Source organism: Pristis pectinata, chromosome 12, assembly GCF_009764475.1.
Source record: "Pristis pectinata isolate sPriPec2 chromosome 12, sPriPec2.1.pri, whole genome shotgun sequence".
NCBI lineage: Eukaryota > Metazoa > Chordata > Chondrichthyes > Rhinopristiformes > Pristidae > Pristis > Pristis pectinata.
This window is the reverse complement of record NC_067416.1, coordinates 21,718,571-21,740,138: the sequence shown is the minus strand read 5'-3', so window position 1 is coordinate 21,740,138 and position 21,568 is coordinate 21,718,571. Positions and strand designations below refer to the sequence as shown.

The window sequence follows — 21,568 nt, the reverse complement described above, 5'->3', positions numbered from 1 at the left end:
GCTAGGGTGATTCCACACAGCTATCCCACCCTGAGAGAGAAGGATTCGGGAGAATACACAGTGAAATGCTTGGCACTTTGCCCCTTCTGTAGGACCAAATGTACAAGATGACTAGGAGAAGAGGACCCAACCCTCATATCTTGGACAAGATTGTATGGAGTCATTACTTCTACAATGGAGGTGATGTACTCAACCTATAAGAGTTATGCTATTTTGAGCTAGCAACAGGTCTATCATCAATGTAAGGAGATTGCTATGTGTAGAAGCAGAGATTTTTTTTCATTGAGGCTCTTCATCCTTCAGGAAGCTGACGGCTGTTTTCTGTGGTTGGCAGGGGTCTGGAAGCTATTGCAACAGTAGTGTGATCTGGGTCTCAAAGATCAGTGTACCATGGTTTGCCGATCCCATTAGAGTCCCATTAATATGTATTTACTGGCTCAAAAAGCTGTTAATAAGAAAAAAAAATGTGCAGCACAGTGGCGCATCTTGTAGAGCTGCTGCTTCACAGTACCATAGACTTGGGTTTGATCGGGTGTGACCTTGTGGAGTTTGCATGTTCTTCCTGTGACCATGTAGATTTCCTCCCACATCCCAAAGATGTGCAGGTTGGTAGGTTAGTTGACTACTGTAAGTTTCCCCTAGTGTGCAGGTGAGTGATAGAATTTGGGGGCAGTTGTTCAGAATGTGGAGAGAACAAAAGAAAGATGGGATTAATGTAGGATTAATTTAAATAGGTGGTTGATGGCCAGCGTGAACTTGGTGGGCTGAAGGACCTCTGACTTTGAGGATTGCAGAGCTTGAAGCTCTCTCCTCCATTGAGGATGTTGAGATTTCTCCTCCCATCATAGACCCTCATGAGTTGCTCTTCCCTGCGCCTCACGCCAGTTTTCCCAGATTGCAGCCCCTCCTGGAACAGTCGGAAGTAGGCCTTCCAAAGGAACAGTGCATCATGGACTCCTGCTTCCACCACTAGAAAGGGAGCACCCTTCCAGCACCCAAGAAGGAGCACAGCGGCATAGTGGAATGCAGATAGAATGATGACGCATGACTGCTTATAAAATAGATTATAAATTGTGCAGTTTTCAAAAATATATTTCAATTTATTTTGTCCTTGATGGAAGGCCTTTTGGTACTTGGCAATTGTTTTATTATTTTCATGTGCAAAGATACAGTGAAAAAATTTGTTTTGCATGCCATTCCTACAGATCATTCCAAACATAAGCACATTGAGGGAAAAGCAATAACAATGCGGAATATAGTGTTACGGTTACAGACAAAGTGAAGTGCAGGTAGACAAATAAGGTGCAGGGGCCACGACGAGTTGGAGTGAGAGATCAAGAGTTCAACTTTATCATACAAGAGGTCCATTCAAGAGTCTTATAACAGATGGATAGAAGTTGTCCTTGAGCCTGGTCATGCGTGTTTTCAAGCTTTTGTATCATCTGTCTGATGGAAGGGGGGAGAAGAGAGAATGACCGGGGTGGGGGGGTCTTTGACTATGTTGACTGCTTTCCCAAGGCAGTGGGAAGTGTAGACAGAGTCCTTTTTATGTTCAGATATTGGTAAATTTCATTCTGTTTTTTTCCATAATGAATAAAACATTTGTTTAACTACTATATTTCATTTGAAAGGGAAAAATAATATCAGAACAATGAGTGGAGACCCTCCTTAGGGATAGATTGATGCATCGTACAGCATAGCCTTATCATAATCCCAGTTTCCATGGGATGTCATGGCATTCACACATCCTAGTTGCAGAGTCTTTTACCATTGGAACAAAAATGGTTGTAGGAATCAAACCATCAGAATCATTGATTCATTGCAAGTCTTCACTGCCAACGCAATTCTTTGAATAGATCCTTCTCCTTAGAAAATGGTCAGGCATTCAGATGTCAGTGTTGGCAGTGTATCTATTCTGATGAGTTTGGGATTCTGCTCTCATTTCTGGTAGGAGCACATAGTCTCCCTGGCTGCTTCTCATGTCTGATCTGAACAGAAAGCTAATATGCCACTATCCTAGGCACTGGCCTCTCAGTTTAAATGATCCCATGCAGTTTTTGAGTTTGTATTCTACAGTCGAAAGCAACAGGATTATCTCATTTTTCTACAATGTGGCATTTAATCCACCAGAGAATTGGGAGTCCCATAATGTTGCATCATTTTGCCTGCTGGTTTACCAGTGAAGTTGACCCTGGCAACACATCCATTAGAAGACTCACTAAGTATCCCAGATTGAAATCTGGCAGGCTGATTTAATAGTTAAAGCTGTTTGCTGTGAGTTGTTTGACCTGTGTGGAGAGTGATATTAAAAGCAGTAGGTGCAATCCACCCAGGCTGAAATGAATCTTGCCTGATATTCTAATAAGCCATTACAGAGAAAGCAGTCATTGTCGTTTCATATTATTGAGCCAAATAAAAGTCTCAGTGCTTGGGTTGAGCACTGTATGCTCGGTGTAGTGATTTTCTTTTTGTAGCCCTTCTCCGGAGAATACACACTGGGAAAGGTAATAAACACTCCCACAATTTGAAGAGTATTTTTTCATTTGCTTGTGCCAGAGAGATCTACTGGTGGAGAATGGAAGAATGCAGTTGACTGTTTGAGATGAAGTCAAAGCTGCCACTTATTAACATAAGAATGTCTGTAGTAGTAGATGTTGGTGAATAGACTGGATCCTTTTGTACTTTGTACATGTGGACAATCGGTGGTCTACTTGACAATTCCTGATAAGACAATAAGATAGAATTTCCTGCCTTTGTTCCCTGCCATTCAGTTCCTCCTATGCGACGTACTGCAAGTGCTACTGAAATAGCCCAAATCCTCTTTGTTCTATTGTTTTGTTCTTCCTCTTGCTGGAGATCCTCGGGCACAGGCTCTGGTTTCTTCCTTGCTAAATTGTGCAGACAGCAGTGAAGAAGGAAACCCATGTACAGTGAGTACTGGAAGGTCCCAGTGAAGTGGGGATACATATGAATCTGGAGTTAGCCACTACATCCACCACTTAGACAGCTTATAGTTGATCTGATTGTAACCTCATCTCATTTCAGGTGGGCAGTAACAACCTCCCTTGAGTTTCTTTTGTTGCTGTGGCTATAGTAGTTGGAGAAAACAAGGAGTGAGAGCCATGTAAGAAGAGGATAGCCCTAATGCCCAATATCCAGCCTTTGTTAGAGTGTGGCTGTGAAAGCGATAAGATGCTGTCACTGCCTTTTAATGGAGACCTGCGAGCACCCAGGATCCCTTGCCTTAACCAGGAGGACATTCTTGTCGTGGTCCACCACCACTCGAATATTGACAGAGCGGAAGGTTCGTGAAGAGCTCTGGGTTCTGAATGGGAGCCCAGAGCACTACAGAAGTATTGTTTATAATAGGCTGAACTTAATGGAAGGCAGAAAAGCATGCAAGCGCACACATCTGCTGCACCTCATCTGTCACAAAGCAAAGCAGAGAGAACTTCTCCTCAACTATAGAACACCAATGACCTCAATAATGCTGTGGTGAACAGCAAGCTGAGAGGTGTGGCATACATCAGCTTCAACTGGTTGGAACCATCCTGAGGTTAGAATGGTAAACGTGGCAGTTATCATGACCTGGAATAGTCCAAGCCTGGGCAGCAGTGGACACGACTCTGTGCTGACACTCTTGGTGACGTTAAGCCTTTTGTGAACCGAGAAAGGAGCGTTGATCCCCATGGACCCTGTAAGTTAAATGCCTTTATCAGTGAGCCCTTCCATGCCTATGCCTTCAGGGTGCCTGTACATGCCTGTGAACCTATGTCCATGTTCCAACAACACCCATGGAAGCATGGTGTGTGCACCCATTATAAGGAATTGCTGTGTTCTGAAACAGCAGTGGAAGTCAGGAGAAACTTCAGTGATGATCGGAAACACATTTTGGCATGAGCAGTCAGCCTCCAGAGTGGTGTCAAGCAGAGTGCAGAACTTGCAAGTGAGAGGATGAGTAACCCTTTAAATAACTCAGTTGCAGAACAAACAGCAATACTGCATAAATATAATACTAGTTGTTTTTTTATGGAGGAACAATGGAAATACATGACTGAATTTCACCTTGCATTACTAACAAAAAGGCACCAACATCATTAGGTTCATGTCTGGTGCTGGATACACTTCACCTGTGCAAATGTAAATCATTCCTGGAAGTGCTAGGTGAAATTTCCAGTGTGATGCAGAGTGTGTCAAAAATGTTTGTTATTGCATTTCACTGTTGGTAAAATTGATTTTCAATCATGTAAAACTGAAACAAAACAGGGTTATGTGATCAAATTTGTCAGCAATGTACATTGATTTGAGCAGCAATATATGTTTTAGGATATTGAAAACACCACTTAATCATTGCATGATCTTTCTAACATTATTATAGTGTGGCTTGAAGGAAAAAATGCCCGACTGTGAAATAACTGCTCAAGTTCTGAGGTATATAAATATTTTTCTTAATAACATCCAGTTGAAGCTGAGATCACAATACGCAGCATGTAGACTGATAATAGCATGAACCTAAACTGCAAATATAACTCAACGGTATTTTACAATTAGTCTCCAGCTGTAGATCAGAACCTTATGTTGATACTGTGGAAAGATTTAAACAGTGATATGTTAATAACCAAAAACATCACGGATATACTGATAATACATCTTATACAAACAAAACTAAAGATTACAGTAAATTCTTGACTGCTTTCCAGATATCGCTTTGAAATCAAAGTCAGCAAGATGTGCTATTCTTAAAGACAGCAAGCTGTTGACAAATGACTCGTTGTTAAGATACTTTAGCAACAGCTTTTCCTCGTCGGTTCTCACCTGCTTCCCCACAACACCCTCCCCCAGCTGTGATTAGTGGATAGTTGGAACTGTGTTCTTAAGAATGCCGATTTTCACCCCTCCCCCCATATATTCAACCTAGTGTAGATTGCTAATATTAGGAATGCAGCCATTGTCAGAAGTAGGCATTACCAAGCAAGCTCACCATGATTCCTTATTCTCATTGTACATAAAAATGTGTTTTATTGCAGTTTTATGAAACTTTGCATTAAGCATTTCAGAAACCAAGAAGCATTGTCAGAAAGCTGTTGTAAAGATTGCTTTGGCACAGTCTGCAAAGGGCATTTCTAACTTACACAAGACAAAATGTGACAAATTGCAAAGCTTAAGATCCAAGATGTTTATGGTGATAGCAAGGACCAAGGGATAGCTGAGAGTGATTGCCATTTTTTTTCTAGGGTACTATTCTTTGGGCACATTAAACTGCACACATTAATCTTAGTTGCATATTTCCTAGTCACCATCATCTCACTAAGGATGGGAAGATACAAATATTTTGAAAGATTTGAAAGTCAATGTCCACATTCGCTAAAGGCCAGAATGTTGGTGAGACAGAGTGCAGACTGGCTGAGCACCTGTGCTGTGCCTGCAGTGGGCATCTGGCACTCCTGGTTGCAAACCATTTTAATTCCCCTTCCCATTCCCACACTGACCTTTCTGTCCTCAGCTTCCACCACTGCTAGGGTGAGGCCAAGTACAAACTAGAGGATCAGCACCTCTTATTCCACTTTGGTAGTCTGTAACCCGACACCATGAATGTTAATTCTCCACTCATCTGCCAGTCTCTATTACCATTTCCACCCTTCCCTCCCCCACCTGACTCCATCTGCCAATCAACTCCTCATCTGGATCCTCCTATCGCTTGCCAGCTCTTGCCCCACTCCTCCGCTTCATCTCTTTATACTGGCTGTCTTCCCTCTACTCTTTCAGTCCAGATGAAGGGTCTGTGACTTGAACATTGATTGTCTATTTCTTTCCACAGATGCTGCCTGACCTGCTGAGTTCTTCCAGCAGCTCGTTTTTTTTTGCAACAAAATGTTAAACCCTGATTATAGTTCAGACAGATAAAAAGGCATCTCCTGGTTAATTTGGTAAGGTTTGGCAGTAGAGGCCACCTCATTAAATATATTTAAGGCACAGTTAGATAGATTTTTGTGAAAGGCTGGGGTTAATATTGAGACCTTTGTATTAATATTGAAGGCATCAGTGCAAAGGGAATGTTTAGATACTGGAGCATTACCACAGGGAGCTATTGAATCCATGCATACTTTGGAATTCAGCAAAGAATCAGACCAATACTAAAGGACTTAGAAAAACAAATGAGGCCAGAGAGATGCTAACACTGGCAAAGACAAAACGAGCCAGGTGGTAGCCTCCTCCACTGTAATCCTATGGTTGATAGTCAGCACAGACTTGGCCCAAAGGGCTTGTTTCTGTGCTGTAACTCTCCATGGTTCCACAGAGCATGAGGTGCTGGGATGGTTCCAAGTTGTCTAATGTGACATTAGACCTATATGTTATGTCCTACTTCTTGACTAAAAGAGCAAAGCCTGCAAGCATCAAATTTAAATAACATTACCTTTAGCTGGAAGCAGGGTGAAAGTAAATCAAGGAGACAAATTCTTGTAATATGGCTATTGAAATCAATTTAAATTCTTGTAATATAGTTATTGAAGTCAGTTTAAATTGTCACAACCACATGTGCAGTGTCAAATAAAGCTATGTCAATAAAACAGAATGAATTGTTTCACCTTTCTTGCTCCTCATACAAATTCACCTCACTTGGAATGAAGTGGGTAAATTCTGAACTGCTTCAAGACCGGAATGTACAGATTCTTTAGTTCTGGTATATATTAAGCACAACGTCAAAGCAGGAAAGAAAGACTTTGATTAACAGAATGCATTAGAAATCAGAAAGCACTGTATAGCAAACTAAGTATAAGGTAGAAAATGTATAGCCAGTTTGTGCACAGGAAATTCCCACAAATTCACTGTGTTAAGGACCAATAATCTTATTCTTAATGTTGTTTGAAAGTGAAACATTGGCCAGGACATTAGGGTTAAAACCTCTCACCACCTTCAGAATAGTGCAGTGGTTCCCCTATATGTCCACCTGAGAGAGCAGATGGGCCTGAAGTTTAATGCCTCAAGCAGTAGATGGTGCTGCCAACAGGTCAACATTGTGGGGAGGTGTTCAGTGTGCTCTGTATTAGACTTGATACCACAACCTCCTGAATCAGTTGCAAAAGTGGTACTATTGAGCTGAGCTGCAGCTGACTTCTAAATCCAGCCAATCTGAGTTCTGGAAAAAAAAGTACTTTTTACCAAGTGGAAAATAAGTTTTTTTTCTGGTAGAGGACAAAGTCCCAGTTGAGCTTCTAGCAGCACACTTTCTTTTGACATTCTTCAAATATATCATTCACTAATGTATAATGAATGCTAATGGAACCTCCAGTCTCAAGTGGAAACCTGAGTGCTTTGGTAAGATGGTGGAAGGAATTTTTAAACTTCCAGTTTTTGAGCTTTTCTATTACTCTGCAGTTAGTTAACAAGTGTAGTGTGTGTTTTCAAATCCAAAAGATCATTTCAATGGCAAGTGGAATATTTGTGTTAATAAGGTCCCAAGTTTTCTTCAGAAGCAACTCAGAAAGGCACACTTTATGGTGAAGGTAATACTGCTCTGTAATTTATTTATTTAAATTTAGGAAGACAACTTACACTTTGAGAAAAGCTAGCTTTCCCACAAATTTTAATTAAGAGTGGAAAAATACAATCTATCAACATCTGCGTATTCCCAATTTCAATCAAATATTTTGTATTTAAAGTCTAAATAATAATTTAGAATCTACATATAGCTGAAGCATTGATGCAATAAGCATCATTCTTAATTTTAACAATTTAATGTCTTCCTCTTGCCTGTTTTAAATCCTTTAGATAGCCAATTCTGGTAGAGAAGCTAAGAGTCTCTGCACAGTTGTTAATTATGGTGGACAGGGCACTAATGGTGCTCCATGGCTCCTCTTTGTTGGGAGTCAAGCAATTGTTTGTGAGGTGCTGACGGAATAGAGCTTTTGTAATGGGATCCTTGGGACCAAGACTGATGAGGTGAGAGTGCCCAGGAGGTCCAGAAGCTAAATAATTGTGAATGCAAATCATTCTTTAATGGAAATGTACTTCAAGAGAAAAGATCTGCAAGTATTTGAAGGCTGAGAGCCAACAATAAAACTATTGACCTAAAAAAACACAGAAAAGAACGCAAGACATTCAGTAACTAGCTGAAAGTCACAACATGTGAGGATTCTTTATTACTGTCAAAACCATTTCAAGGATCTATGTGACCAAGAGCCAAGGACAGAAAGGCAGACAGTATTTGCTAGAAGGGAATATTGAAGTCTCGGTTAAGGAGTTCTACCTCTGGCACGTGTGTTCTTTGCTTCCAATGCTCAGCACATTATCTGTTGTGATCTCGGCACTACCCTGGACATGTAAGAAGTTAAAAATGGTATCCAATGACTGAGAAACAACAAGGTCTTTGAAGCAGGTGGAATCTTGCTGAAGTTCTAAAACATGAAGGAGAAACGCTGGCAGGAATTCATATATGCACATCTCTCTGATCTGGGAAGAGGAGGGTAGGGACGCTATCATCATAACCATCTTTCTTGGACATCCAAATGGAGTCTCCACGCTGACTGCCACAGAAGAAGTCATCATAAGGATCCTCACTGACTGCCACCTCCTCGTGGTTGAAGAGTTTCTCCCAGAGTTACAGTGCAAATTCGTCCATCAAGAGATAACCATGCACGTGATCTTCACCATGCTTCAACGCCAAGAAAGTGTGGGGACAGGACCAACTACTGAACGTGGCTGCCTTCGACCTCACAAAAGCCTTTGATTTCAACAAACACTTGGGATCATGGGGAATCCTCAAATCTGGTTACCCTCAGTAATTCATAACGATTCCATGTCTGCTACACAATGGCCCGCAAGCCATGATCCTAACTAGTCTAACAGACAAATTCACCACCACCTTCAGTGTTCTGGCGCAGCCTTTGGCAGACTCGGGAAAATTTTTTGAAGATTTTGGCTCCTACAAGGCTGCATCATCACACCATACTCCTCAATCTTCCCTGCTGCAATATTTCACTTCACCCTCTAACATTCTCTCTGCTGAAGGGAAGTTAAGTGCAGGGGAAGGGGAAGGATGCGTGAGAAGCTGTTCAGTCTGTGTTGCCTCCATTCCAGAAACATGATCACTCCACTCCAAACTTCGTGATTTTTATTAATGATTTGAATGAGGGGGTAGAAGGGTGGGTTGGCAAGTTTGCAGACGACACGAAGGTTGGTGGTGTTGTGGATAGTGTGGAGGATTGTCAAAGATTGCAGAGGGACATTGATAGGATGCAGAGCTGGGCTGAGAAGTGGCAGATGGAGTTCAATCCGGAGAAGTGTGAGGTGGTACGCTTTGGAAGGACAAACTCCAAGGCAGAGTACAAAGTTAATGGCAGGATTCTGGGTAGTGGGGAGGAGCAGAGGGATCTGGGAGTCCATATCCACAGATCCTTGAAAGTTGCCTCACAGGTGGATACGGTAGTTAAGAAAGCGTATGGGATGTTAGTATTCATAAGTCATGGGATCGAGTTTAGGTGCCGCAAGGTAATGATGCAGCTCTACAAAACTCTGGTTAGACCACACTTGGAGTACTGTGTCCAGTTCTGGTTGCCTCATTATAAGAAGGATGTGGAAGCGTTGGGGAGGGTGCAGAGGAGGTTTACCAGGATGCTGCCTGGTTTAGAGAGTATGCATTATGAGGAGAGACTAAGGGAGCTAGGGCGTTACTCATTGGAGAGAAGGAGGATGAGGGGAGACATGATAGAGGTGTACAAAATATTAAGAGGAATAGATAGAGTAGACAGCCAGCACCTCTTTCCCCGGGCACCAATGCTCAATACAAGAGGGCATGGCTTTAAAGTAATGGGTGGGAAGTTCAAGGGAGATATCAGAGTAAGGTTTTTTACCCAGAGAGTGGTTGGGGCATGGAATGCGCTGCCTGGGGCGGTGGTGGAGGCAGGTACATTGGTCAAATTCAAGAGATTGCTAGATAAGCATATGGAGGAATTTAAAATAGAGGGATATGGGGGAGGTAGAGGTTAGATAATCTTTGGCAAGGTTTAAAGGTCAGCACAACATTGTGGGCCAAAGGGCCTGTATTGTGCAGTTATGTTCTATGTTCAAACTCAACCATGCAGACAACTCTCGTGTGTACTCAAAGACCGAGTTTCAAGTTAGTTGCTGACTCCTTCACTGAATTGGACAAGAGGACGCAATGCAATGGACTCAATGCCCTTTTATGCTCCTGCCTTTGCAGCTCCACATTGCCTCCCAATGATCAAAATTCACGATGAGACCTCGTCAAAAGCGAATGCTTTTCCATACCTGAAAAGCCACCTTAGTAAAGGCAAATGAAAATTGTACAAAAAACTGCAGATGCTGGAAAGCTGAAATAAAATCAGAAAATGCTGGGAATACTCAGTAGATCAGGCAGCATCTGTGGAAAGAGATACAGTTTTAATGTTTTCATTCCAAGACTCTTCACCAGAACTGGGAAAGAGAGAAACCATATTTAGAATTCAGTAGCAGAGAAGGTTGGAGAGGAATGGGTAGATTGTCTCTGAGGTTGAGACCAAATGGGTTAATGTGGCATTTAGAAGCATATTATGCTTCTTTGTCTGTGTTATGTATTGCTAATAGCTTGGCTGTGGGAAAGGCAACACTAATAAGGAGAGGGAAAACTGAGCCAAAATCACAGATGGATGACTGCAGAAATGGTCCGATATGATACAGACCAAAAGAAAGAGCAAGTTGCCTTAAATTTGATAATTTGATATTGAGTCTGGAAGGCTGCAGCATGTCCAGATGGAAGATGAGGCAATGTTCCTCAAGCTTGTGTCAGTGAGGGCAGACATTGATGATGAAATTGCACACTGCCTCCAATGTGCAGCATAGTTTTCAGCCAACCCCATATGAAGAGTATTCAAAGATCAAGATTTCAAACCCAACACTAAGCTCGTGATCAACTTAGCAGCCACAATCCTCACGTTCCTGAAAGCTTTGGAGAGATGAAGAACTTGTAGCAGGACCTCCAAAGACATGGAGAACTACCACCAACAGTGAATCACAAAATCCTTCAAATCTATTTCTATCCCAGGCCAGGGTCCTCAGCAGAAAGTCTCTGATCATATTCAACCAGCTCTGACAAGAAGTCTTTATTGTCCACGTGCCTAATCTCAGACCTCAGAAATGAATGCTTGGTTCCAAGCCCTATCACGGCAAGAGATTTCCAGGAGGACAGAGAGAATATTTTAAGGATCTTATCAAAGTCTCCTTGGAAAAATGTGACATTTTTTGCTGATGCATTGAAATACCCGGTCTGTAACTGATCAAAATAGGGAAGGGATATCTGGGAATACAGAGCACCTTGAATCTCCTCAGAAGCATGCAAAGACCCAGTGTAAACAGTGGAATAAAATTCCTCCAACCGCTGTGCCCCTCCAAGACTCTTCAACCACCTCTGAACACGGAAATGGAGTGGAAGCTAGTCATCCTTGCTCCCAAGTTTCCTAATGAGAAAAGTTCAGCTGGTGTGAATTTTGATGCATTCAGTCTTAACAAGTGAACCAGTTAGCATCTGGTTGTTAAGTTTGTACATAACAGAGGTTGTAAAGTCTATCAGTGGGACTCATCCATAGCCTGAACAAATAGCAATTTTCCTCTGAGGCCATTTTCAGTGTGACATTGAAGAACAGCGATAACAGTTGAACAAGACTCTAAGTTATCATTTAACAATGAGGAAGAGCATTTGAACTAATTATTATCCCTTATCGGGGATCAAAGCAACTAAGCATTTTTATTGTAGAAAAAGATCTGATGCCTGAAGAAACCATGGGCCTTTTATTTAAAAGAAATCTCTGTTGAAAATGTTATATCAAGATACAAGTGCAACTTACAGATGCAGTGCTAAATTATGTGGAGAAAAATTGGATACCATGCACTGTTTTTCAATGGAAGATCATTGTGACTTTTATTATTCAGAAATAAAGGAGCATTTTTAGGAAAAAAGTTATAGAACTAAGTGATAAATTTTATTTTATTAATATTTCTTCTTGATTCTCTAACTACTGACCTCCAGATTCTTTTTTTTCATGAGCACATGAGGACCCAATGTATTATACCATGTTACTGAACGTAAGGTCGGGGCTCATATTTGTGATACTCCACGTGTTGATTCCTTGACTCAAACATCACTTCAAGGGAGAGATCTAGAGGGGAAGATGATCACCACATCAAAAGAAAGTGGAGTTTTAAGGGGAGGCCAATCTAACTTATTTTTAATAAGAGACCTGATATCTATACCCAAATTGTTTGTTAAATCTTTTTGCCTCAAAAGGTGCATGGCACATGATGTGGAAGGAGGCTGTAACTGTTCACTACCACCTGCATCTTTTTATGTTGGCTATCTTCCCTCTATCTTTTCATCCAGATGAAGGGTCTTGACCTGAAACATTGACTGTCTATTTCCTTCCATAGATGCTGCCTGACCTCTCCAGTGCTTTGTATGTTGCTATAAGTATTCAGTCTTGGATTTATTGAACAAAAAAAATTTACCTGTCTCTCTTTTTCTCCTCCATGGTACTGGACAGTTATGAAGAGACCTGCTGTAGTATACACCCAGCTAGATCTCACTCTCTTTTGAAGTGGAAGATGTGGCTTAGAATGGCGACCACTGTCTATGGTCCTCAGTCTAATGGACCCAGAGAGGTGACTATGTTACCATGGTGACTCTGTTAATGAAAAATCTGGAAAACAAGGGCTTGGATTATGGTATACGCAACATTTTCAACAAAGAACTGGTAAGCTTTTTAATTAAGCCACATGTATGGATTTTTTAAACCACTTTTAAGTTTAAAATAGTTTTAAAGATCACTTCCACATGTGATTTGTATTATACAGCTTTATAGTTATAAGTGTATCTTCCATAAACTCTCAGAAGTTGTACTTTTGAACCTGTAGTACCACTATTAATATGTAAATTTAATTTCAACTAGTTTTATCTAGGTAATTTGATTTTATTGTGACGGCTGCAGCCTTTTATTTGATCCTGCACTGATACTTAGAGACCTACATCATTCCCAAAACCAGTACAGCAGTTACACAATAATTGCAGCTGTTACCCTGGTAATTGGAGTAGCTGCTGAAATAATATACAATAGTTTAGGAAAGTTAGTTAATACTAATGTTCACTTATTTGTAGCTGGTTATATATGATGAAACACAACCAATATTTAAGCAAAAGATTCATATAGGCCTTTTATGTGAGCTTTCTGGGGAGGATCCTTTTTAAATCAAATGATATAAACTCTAAGCTTTGCCATTAGTACTAAGTTAGCTCCATCTATATCAAAAATTTTGATGTGAACATTTTTGTGTTTGGTGCATAAGAGATTGCCTTGACTTTTGTTCCTTATTTCTGCCAGACCATCAACACTGTTGTCCTTTGAGGAGGTATCCTGGATAGTGATATTCCTTTCTTTCTATGAGCACTTGAGCTGCTTTATTTGTAAAGATGAATGAATGTTTTTGACAGTGTTGTCGTGCCTTACTCAGACAGGTGCACTGTTTATGTGCATGAATGCAGTAGCATGGAAAATCTATTTGATGGTCATTTCAAGGGCAGATTTTCCTTTTCAATGCTTGGGCATAAGAGCTTGGCAAGGCAGAAGCATTTATCACAAATTTGGGCACAAGTTGTTATGATTTTTCCATTCATTAAATTGTCAGCTGCTTGTGTCTGAGTTTCCAGTAAGCACTTTTCGTCTGCCAACCTCTTGTACCGTAACATTGAAGAGTGCAGTTTTTCCTTGATTTTTGAAATGGAATCTAGACTTGATTGGTGGAACAAACTGAATGAGCTAGGAAGTCTTGCTAATTTTATTACAGATGCACAAACTGAAAAATGATGTTTAATAATATGAACAGACCAAAACCTGAACTCACTTTATTAACATTTCTTCAGAATGTTAACTGAAGCGTTACCTCAGTTAAAGAGGCAAAGAAGTGTAGCATGAATGTTATTAGTTTGCCATCTTGTATTGGAATTTCTGTGCTTTGAAATCTTACCATCCAGAAAAAGATCACTCTAGAAATTACCCCAGTTTTCACAAGTTCTCTGAAATTGTTGCTCCATGTTCTGATGTTAAAACAGCATTGCAGGTCACACTGACACTGTTTGTGAAAGTCAAATGAAGAGTGAAACTTTAACTTCAAGGTTCACTGAACAGCATTGTTGTGTTCCTGTGTGTAACACCATAGATGTCGCAAGTTCTTGCAGTTGCCAGCATGTATCCCAGCAAGTGTGATCTTTGCAGCTAGCTCGAGAAGGGACATACAACAGTACATTGTAACAACCTTCCTGATGCACAGGAGTGTTGCCACTGAATAAATGGATGCTGCAGTGATGGGGTGGTGTAGTCAGAGTTCCCAAATGGTCAGAGACTTTGAAAGACTCGTGAAGAAAATTGCCCACAGGAGGCATGATTTTTCTACAAGGGGCACTGAGATTCTGTGAGACCACAGCCAGAGGCTTTGAGCAGAAAGCTGACAGGAAGAAATCAGAAAGGACGTAAGCACAGTTTATGAATGCCTGTGCTTCAGGGAAGCTTGCAATGTAGGTAAATGCCGTGGCCTGCTCTGTCTGCTCCTGTGGGCCGAAGCAAAAGTATATGAAGTCTCTTCTCATCAATCTGGGGACTAGCACAAGTAATATGGTTCCCCAAAAGTGGAGTCACAGGTAGATGGGGAGGTGAAGAAGACTTCTGGCACACTGGCCTTCATCAGTCAGGGCATTGAGTATAGAAGTTGGGATGTTATGTTGCAGTTGCACAAGACATTGGTGAGGTCACATTTGGAATATTGCATTCAGTTTTGGTCACCATGCTATAGGAAATACGCCATTAAGCTGGAAAGAGTGCACAGGAGATTTACAAGGATGTTGCTGGGACTTGAGGGACTGAATTATGGAGAGAGGTTGAGCAGGTTGGGACTTCTTTCATTTGAGCCTAGGAGAATGAGCAGTGATCTTATAGAGGCATATACAATCATGAAGGGCATAGATTGCTCAGTCTTTTTCCCAGGGTTGGGGAATTGAGAACTAAAGGGCATAGGTTTAAGGTGAAAGGGGAGAGATTTAATAGGAACCTGTGGGGCAACTCTTTCACCCAGATGGTGGTTAGAATATGTAATGAGCTACCAGGAGAAGTGAATGAGGCAGGTACATTTACAACATAGTACATGTACTTGGACAGGTACATGGATAGGAAAAGCTTAGGGAGATGTGGGCCAAACGCGGGCAAATGGGACTAGCTTAGATGGGAATCTTGGTCGGCATGGACCAATTGGGCTGAAGGGCCTGTTTCGGTGCTGTATAACTCTTATTCTAATTATGGAGGTTGGTGACCTCCTTAATGCAGCAGTGACCAGGATATGATATGTGGCAGGAATCAACAGCAGTATTTTGGAATGAACCTGAGGCGAGGTTGTGACCCTGACTTCCTTGGTAAAGCACTGAAGGCACATACGGGGCTACATTTGAGGTTCTAAGAGGTCACAGATCTAAGTTGGGCAAAGAATGCAGTCTTAGTATTGACCCTTTAAATAGCATGGCTTTAAGGGAAACTGGGTTAATGAAACATGTTGTGCTCTGAGTAACTAAGAAGATAAGATATCTTTATTAGTCACATGTACATCGAAACACACTGTGAAATGCATCTTTGTGTAGAGTGTTCTGGGGTCAGCCCGCAAGTGTCGCCACGCTTCTGGCGCCAACATAGCAAGCCCACAACTTCCTAACCCGTACGCTTTTGGAATGTGGGAGAAAACCGGAGCACCCGGAGGAAACCCACGCAGTTGTGGGGAGAACGTACAAACTCCTAACAGACAGTGGGGGAATTGAGCCTGGGTCGCTGGCGCTGTAATGGCGTTATGCTAACCGCTACACTACCATGACTAGAGCTGAAAATGTGACTCCAGATGAATTGAGTTTTACACAACTATTGATACTAGTAAGAACTTCTCACACCCCCAAAGAAGGAAGAGACTAATTTCCTGACAGGCATTAAGAGACGTGTGCAAAATTCCTCTACTCTGAATTGCTATTTTGATAACTTCAACTCCTTTTGATAACTCTTTCTTGCGAGTTATGAGCAAATTTGTAAACGGTTCTCCGTTATAATTACCCCAAAAACAGAATGGTAGAGCAGGGTATTTCTAGAAGTTTGATGGGATCTGGCATTGTGGCTTCTTATCCTCATTGAAAAAGTGACTGCACCTCATTTTGTATTAATTTAACAATCCCATGCAAAACACGAGAGGGGTTTCAAGCTCTCTTTTGGAGCTTCTTTGCACAAGGCGTAGCCACTCGGAATTATATCCCTTGTTAAAAGGTATTCCAATGTACAGTTAGCTATTAGTTGGATTATTGCAGGATGTTATAACTTGGGGGATATCTTTGAGACTTTTTTTTTCTAATTGAATTCCTTATGACTATTGGCCTCCAGTTTGTGAGAGGTTTTGCCTTATTTACACCAAATATTTACTCAAGGCTGCTGTAGAAAAGTGAAACCAACATTTATTGGTTCACTGCTGAAGAGGTTGATGACTGTAGTACACAACTGAAAGAGAACTTGTGGTTCTTTTTCTTTGTAGCATTAGTTGATTAAATTTAAACAGTGGTTTTATACTTTCCTGAGGGAGTGTCAAATTTTTACTCTCTTGCCATTTCCTGTTGAGCATAATTGCATGAAATTAGCATTTTATCTTCTGTTTGACTGACTTCATAAGATGATAGAAAGTCACCTCTAGAATGGAGAGAGCTGGGTGAAATGGCAGAGGTTATTATAGACACATCTATACTCAATTGTGGACAAACCAATAAATAAATCTGAAGGAGAACTTAGCAAATATGAGTATAAGCTGTGTATCTAGTAAAGATAATCAACATTTGCAAGCCTTTACAGTTCTAACTAGGTCATTTTGTTAAATGAATCAGTAGCTTGCTAGTCAAGCAGCCCAGAGAATGTTCAGATCTGGTCACCAGCTTGTGTTCATTTGATGGAGACCATGAGAATTAGCAGATTATCTCTGGGTTTGCTGAGGGAAAATCAGTTGCGGTTCCTACTCCAGATTACCACTCACAATGGCCTGCAGACAGTGAACCCAGGTGGAGGTCCAGTGTAAACTGAGCGGGCTCTGTTGTGGCACTGCCATGGTCATAAACCTGATGCCAAACACACATGAGGAATGAATGAAGGCAGGCAGCTGTGGAATAGTATTTCACAACATCTTCATGCAGAAGACTCTGGGGGGGAAAAAGTCCAGAAAAAGGAAGGAGAAATATAATTTGTATCTGCCCATAGTTCACTGTCTTATGGGATATTTGTTATGACATTCTTCTGGCCAGGCTACTTGGTCTTGGGAAGGAAATCAGAGGGACTTCCACAGTACAAGTCATTGCTACAAGTACTTCATGCTGCAACTGGTCTTTAGAAATGATAGGAAGCAATTCATTTATTATTTTGTGCTGCCGTAGGCTAGAGAAGTCCATGTTCTGATATTCTGAAGTGATTGGGCCAAAACTGTAAACAAACTGCTTACTTAAATCTTCAAGATCCTGTGTGAATAAGCAAGGCAAATGGTCCTCATTTTTTAAAACTAAAATTAGTCACCAGACCATGAAGACGGAGAATACTTATTTTAGAGAAGGAAGACTAAGCAGGAAAGCTGTGGAGGGTGATCAGATGTAGATACAGAATTCTAGTTTAGGGCTTTGCTAATGTAATCTCTGGAGCACAGAAGTGTTAGTTTTAGCTCCCAAGCTTGGAAAAGTCCATGAATTCCTGCAACGTCATTGTTGATTTAAACTAGAAACATTGGAGCTGGAAGCTATTTTGTAACTCTTCAATTCAATTAGAACCTGACCTTATGAAGGACAATTTGTTACTGGTATTCTTATTTTAAGCAGGTGACTTTAGGTTGGATTTTTTTTAGCTCTAGAGGTTTGGAATGCAGAAAAGGTTCAGCTTTGAAGTTGGGGAGCACAGTGCTCATACATAGAAATTCAGTGGGAAATATGCATCATCTTGACATCAATTGACATTTCTGACAATTATAAAGGAAACGAAAATGGTGCAGATTCTTTAGCTTTGTTTAGAATTCAATCTATGTCTCTTTCAATATTTATTATTAGTTTTTTCACAAAGGTCAAGTGAAAAAGTTGTATTCATTCAAGTTCTTACATTGGTGTTATTCAAAATTAGTCAGTTAGTGGTGTCATAATATCATGTGGTCATATGACACAATTCTTTTGTTGTGATTGGGTAACTTTTCTTGCTGTAAAATGTCAAGCTGCATCAGTAATTTTGTCAATTACATTTCTTTTCCCCTGAGATGTGATTGGCTAATTTCATAACATTATATTTCATGAGATTATATATTTTTTATTTTTGCTGCATCCTTCTTAGTCAGCTACCTGTAATTGCATATTTTTTTTACCCACTTTGACCTAGTAGATTTTCTTCTATAATTTTGGCTTAACTACTTCTTTAATAATTTCAGCACAGTCCAAAGAAGATGAGTAAAGGACCCACTCTCCTTTCGTGTGGAATTATGGGTGAGTTTAGAAATGATTTACCAGCATCTATTTGTGTCAGTTATTATCTTCCAGGATCTAGTATTAAGGTGGGATGAGTTTCAAAGAATAAAACTTAGGAGGGTAATTTCATTGGTTTAATACAGTGCAGATGATGTTTCCTGTAGAGTGTCTGGAGCTGTTTTTATGCTTGTTGGTCATGGAAGATTTTCTGGATGCTAGGAATTCTAGTTCTGAATAAAATTAATTAGACTCTAGACCATTTAGATCATAGTATATGCAACGTGCAATAATATCACAAATACACTACGAGGAGCACAATGTTTTGTATGCAACACATAGTTTGGACAGCTCATAAAACAATGTGAAAAATATAATGAGGCCTTTTAAACTATAGAATAACTTCAATAATCTTACATCCCCACTAGTAACCTGTTTTTGAAGGGAATGTGGATCAGAATCAGTGCTATAGTATTACAGCAGCAACACTGACGTGCTTCCTTCAGAAGAAATGCCCCATAGGGAGCACAGGATAAGGCAATTTACTTTTACATGAGCACAGGTCTCAGATGGAGAACCAGTCTGTGATATCAACCCCTCCTCCCCACCCCCCCCCCCCACACTGTATTCCAAATGCATTATATCTTGATTAATGGTATAGGTTTTATAATTCTGCCAATAAAATATGGAATGTGATACTCGTAATGTAAACCCAGGGAGCTGGTTGTGTGAGCTTGCTTTTTTAGAGTCCTGTATAAAATCAGAGCCTAATATTTTTATAGACTGTTTTTGTAGCCTTGTTATAAAAGTAGGAAGGGAGCACATTGCACTTCATCCAGTTTCAAGGTGGTAATTGAGACAGCAATCTGTTGAAAGGGACAAAGGGTGGATCCATTGAAACCCTTAATTGAATGGGTAAAGGAATTTCCATCCTAAATAGTTCAAGAGCTGTGGGATTGCTTCAGGCATGAGCTGAACTGATTCTCCTGATAGTTTGTGTGCATCCAGCATTGCATAAACCAGTGGACTGTAAATGTGTAAAGTACTGGTCATGCCCTACCATATCTGCTATTATAAGCACTGCTCATGATAAAGCCAAAAACCTTCAAGCACACTGAAAATAGGTCATTGTTTAAACTGCAAAAGCCTTTTTCAATTTTATTTAATAATATATTACTCCAGAGGTTTCTGATGAGGTTATTTGTATTGCATAGATTTTGAATGACTTTTTTCATCATTACTGCAAATATTCAATTGAAAATGGGTGATTTTGAATTTTGGTTTGGAAAGTAATGACTTGAATGATTGCAGTACAACTATTGAAAAATTAAGAACATTAGAATATAGGAGTCCTTAAACCTGCTCTGCTGTTCAGTAACATCACGGTTGATCTGATTTTGATCCCAACTCCAATTTACTACATGTTATCGTTAACTGTAACTATGTTTCTGTTTAAAAAAATTGATCTCAGCCTTTGACATTTAATTACTCAGCCTCCAGCACTCTCTGGGGTTGAGAATTTACAATCATCTGACAGAAGAGATTCTTCCTCTATTCTCCACCTTAAATGGATGACCAATTGTTCTGAAACTTTGTCCTCTAGTTCTAGATTTGCCTTGAAGAGGAAATACCCTATCTGCATCTACCACATCATCAGTCCCCCTCCCACGCCACAATCTTATGGTTTCAGTAAGATCACCACTCATTCTTCTAAACTACATTAAGCGTAGGCCCAACCAGCTCAACCTTTCCTCGTATGACAACGCCTTCATCCCCGTAATCAATCAAGTGAACCTCCTCAGCACTACCTCTAATGCAAGTATACCATCTCTAAATAGGAGAACAAAATCATGCACGATATGATTTCACCAACATCTGATATTCCCCATGCAATGAAGGCCAATAAATAAAAAGATCCTTTAAATCCAGATATTGGTGAAAGCTGAACCTTGCATATTTCATGTTTTTATATGTTGAACAAAGTTTAGTGAGACACAAACGGATGTTAACTTAGCAATCAAGGTACTGCAAATGACTTTTTGCAACGGGGAATAAATTTGGTGACATATAGCTAAACACCATCCTATATTTTGACTTGCCATTCGGGGGATGGTATTATATGGACTGCACCTAGTCTCATTAAAGTCTTTGGGACAGAGATAACAAGGAGAGATCGTTTTACCAATCTCTTGACTTTAGAATGATGGCATTGAGAAAAGGCCATTAAAAATTCTGGTATAGATTAGTAAACTGAGAGGGTGTTGCTGACATTTTCTCCATCTGTGCACTTTATGCTGTTATCACCAAAGGTGGCCAAGAATTTTGTACACCTCCTTATTTGGTAGTTTCTTTTCATCAATGTAAATAATAATCCGTTCACATTCCCTTCCATTTGAAAGTTACTCGACTGCTCCACATTAAAGCATTCCTTACTGGAAAATTGACAAGCATTTGCCAACATACACTTTTGAAGTGAGGAAGCAGTGCCATAATGGTAACAACTAACTATTTCCATAGTGACAAGTGAATTGGAGGAGTATCACAAATACAATCTGCTTTTGGTTTAATTTTTGACTTGCTTAAATTGTTTTAACTATACTCTCTTCGTAAGTTTAACAAAGTTCATCCTGTCTGAAAATTAGAGTCTAATTTTAAGGATTGTGTTAAGGCTGTCTTTTCTCCACTCAAATGCTTTTTACACGTAGTGATAATACTCAGCTTTTAAAATGGGTTGTGTGCCTCCACACAGCAGATGTCACCATACTGCTGAGATGATACAATACAGATTCCCTGGAATAGCATGTTTTTATCATTCCCACATGGGAATGTCTTGAGGAATTCCAACTTTTTATTTATTATTGTATAAATAAGGGTGGGAGCAGGTGGAGTCGCTCTACCTTGTGTAATGTAAACATGGTGGAAACCCAATGCAAATTACTGAGTCATTGAGTCTGCCCATGGCAGTGGTTACTGTGGCAACAACAACAATTCGTAAATGCAAAAGAATGACTGGCTAAATAATAAATATTGTAA

At 40.3% G+C, this 21,568-nt stretch overlaps 1 protein-coding gene across 7 annotated transcripts in view; it reads left to right on the top strand.

Moving 5' to 3' along the window:
- The window catches only part of fam53b (family with sequence similarity 53 member B), a 90,225-nt gene that overhangs the window by 13,156 nt on the left and 55,501 nt on the right, over positions 1-21,568 (top strand). For 6 of the 7 annotated variants that reach the window (XM_052027823.1, XM_052027822.1, XM_052027821.1 and 3 more), the window contains 2 exons: positions 12,534-12,743; positions 18,502-18,556. In XM_052027823.1, coding sequence (XP_051883783.1) covers positions 12,666-12,743; positions 18,502-18,556 — 133 coding nt within the window. In that variant the 5' untranslated portion in view covers positions 12,534-12,665. The remainder of the gene's footprint in view (positions 1-12,533; positions 12,744-18,501; positions 18,557-21,568) is intronic. The other variant, XM_052027827.1, reaches the window with a different exon arrangement.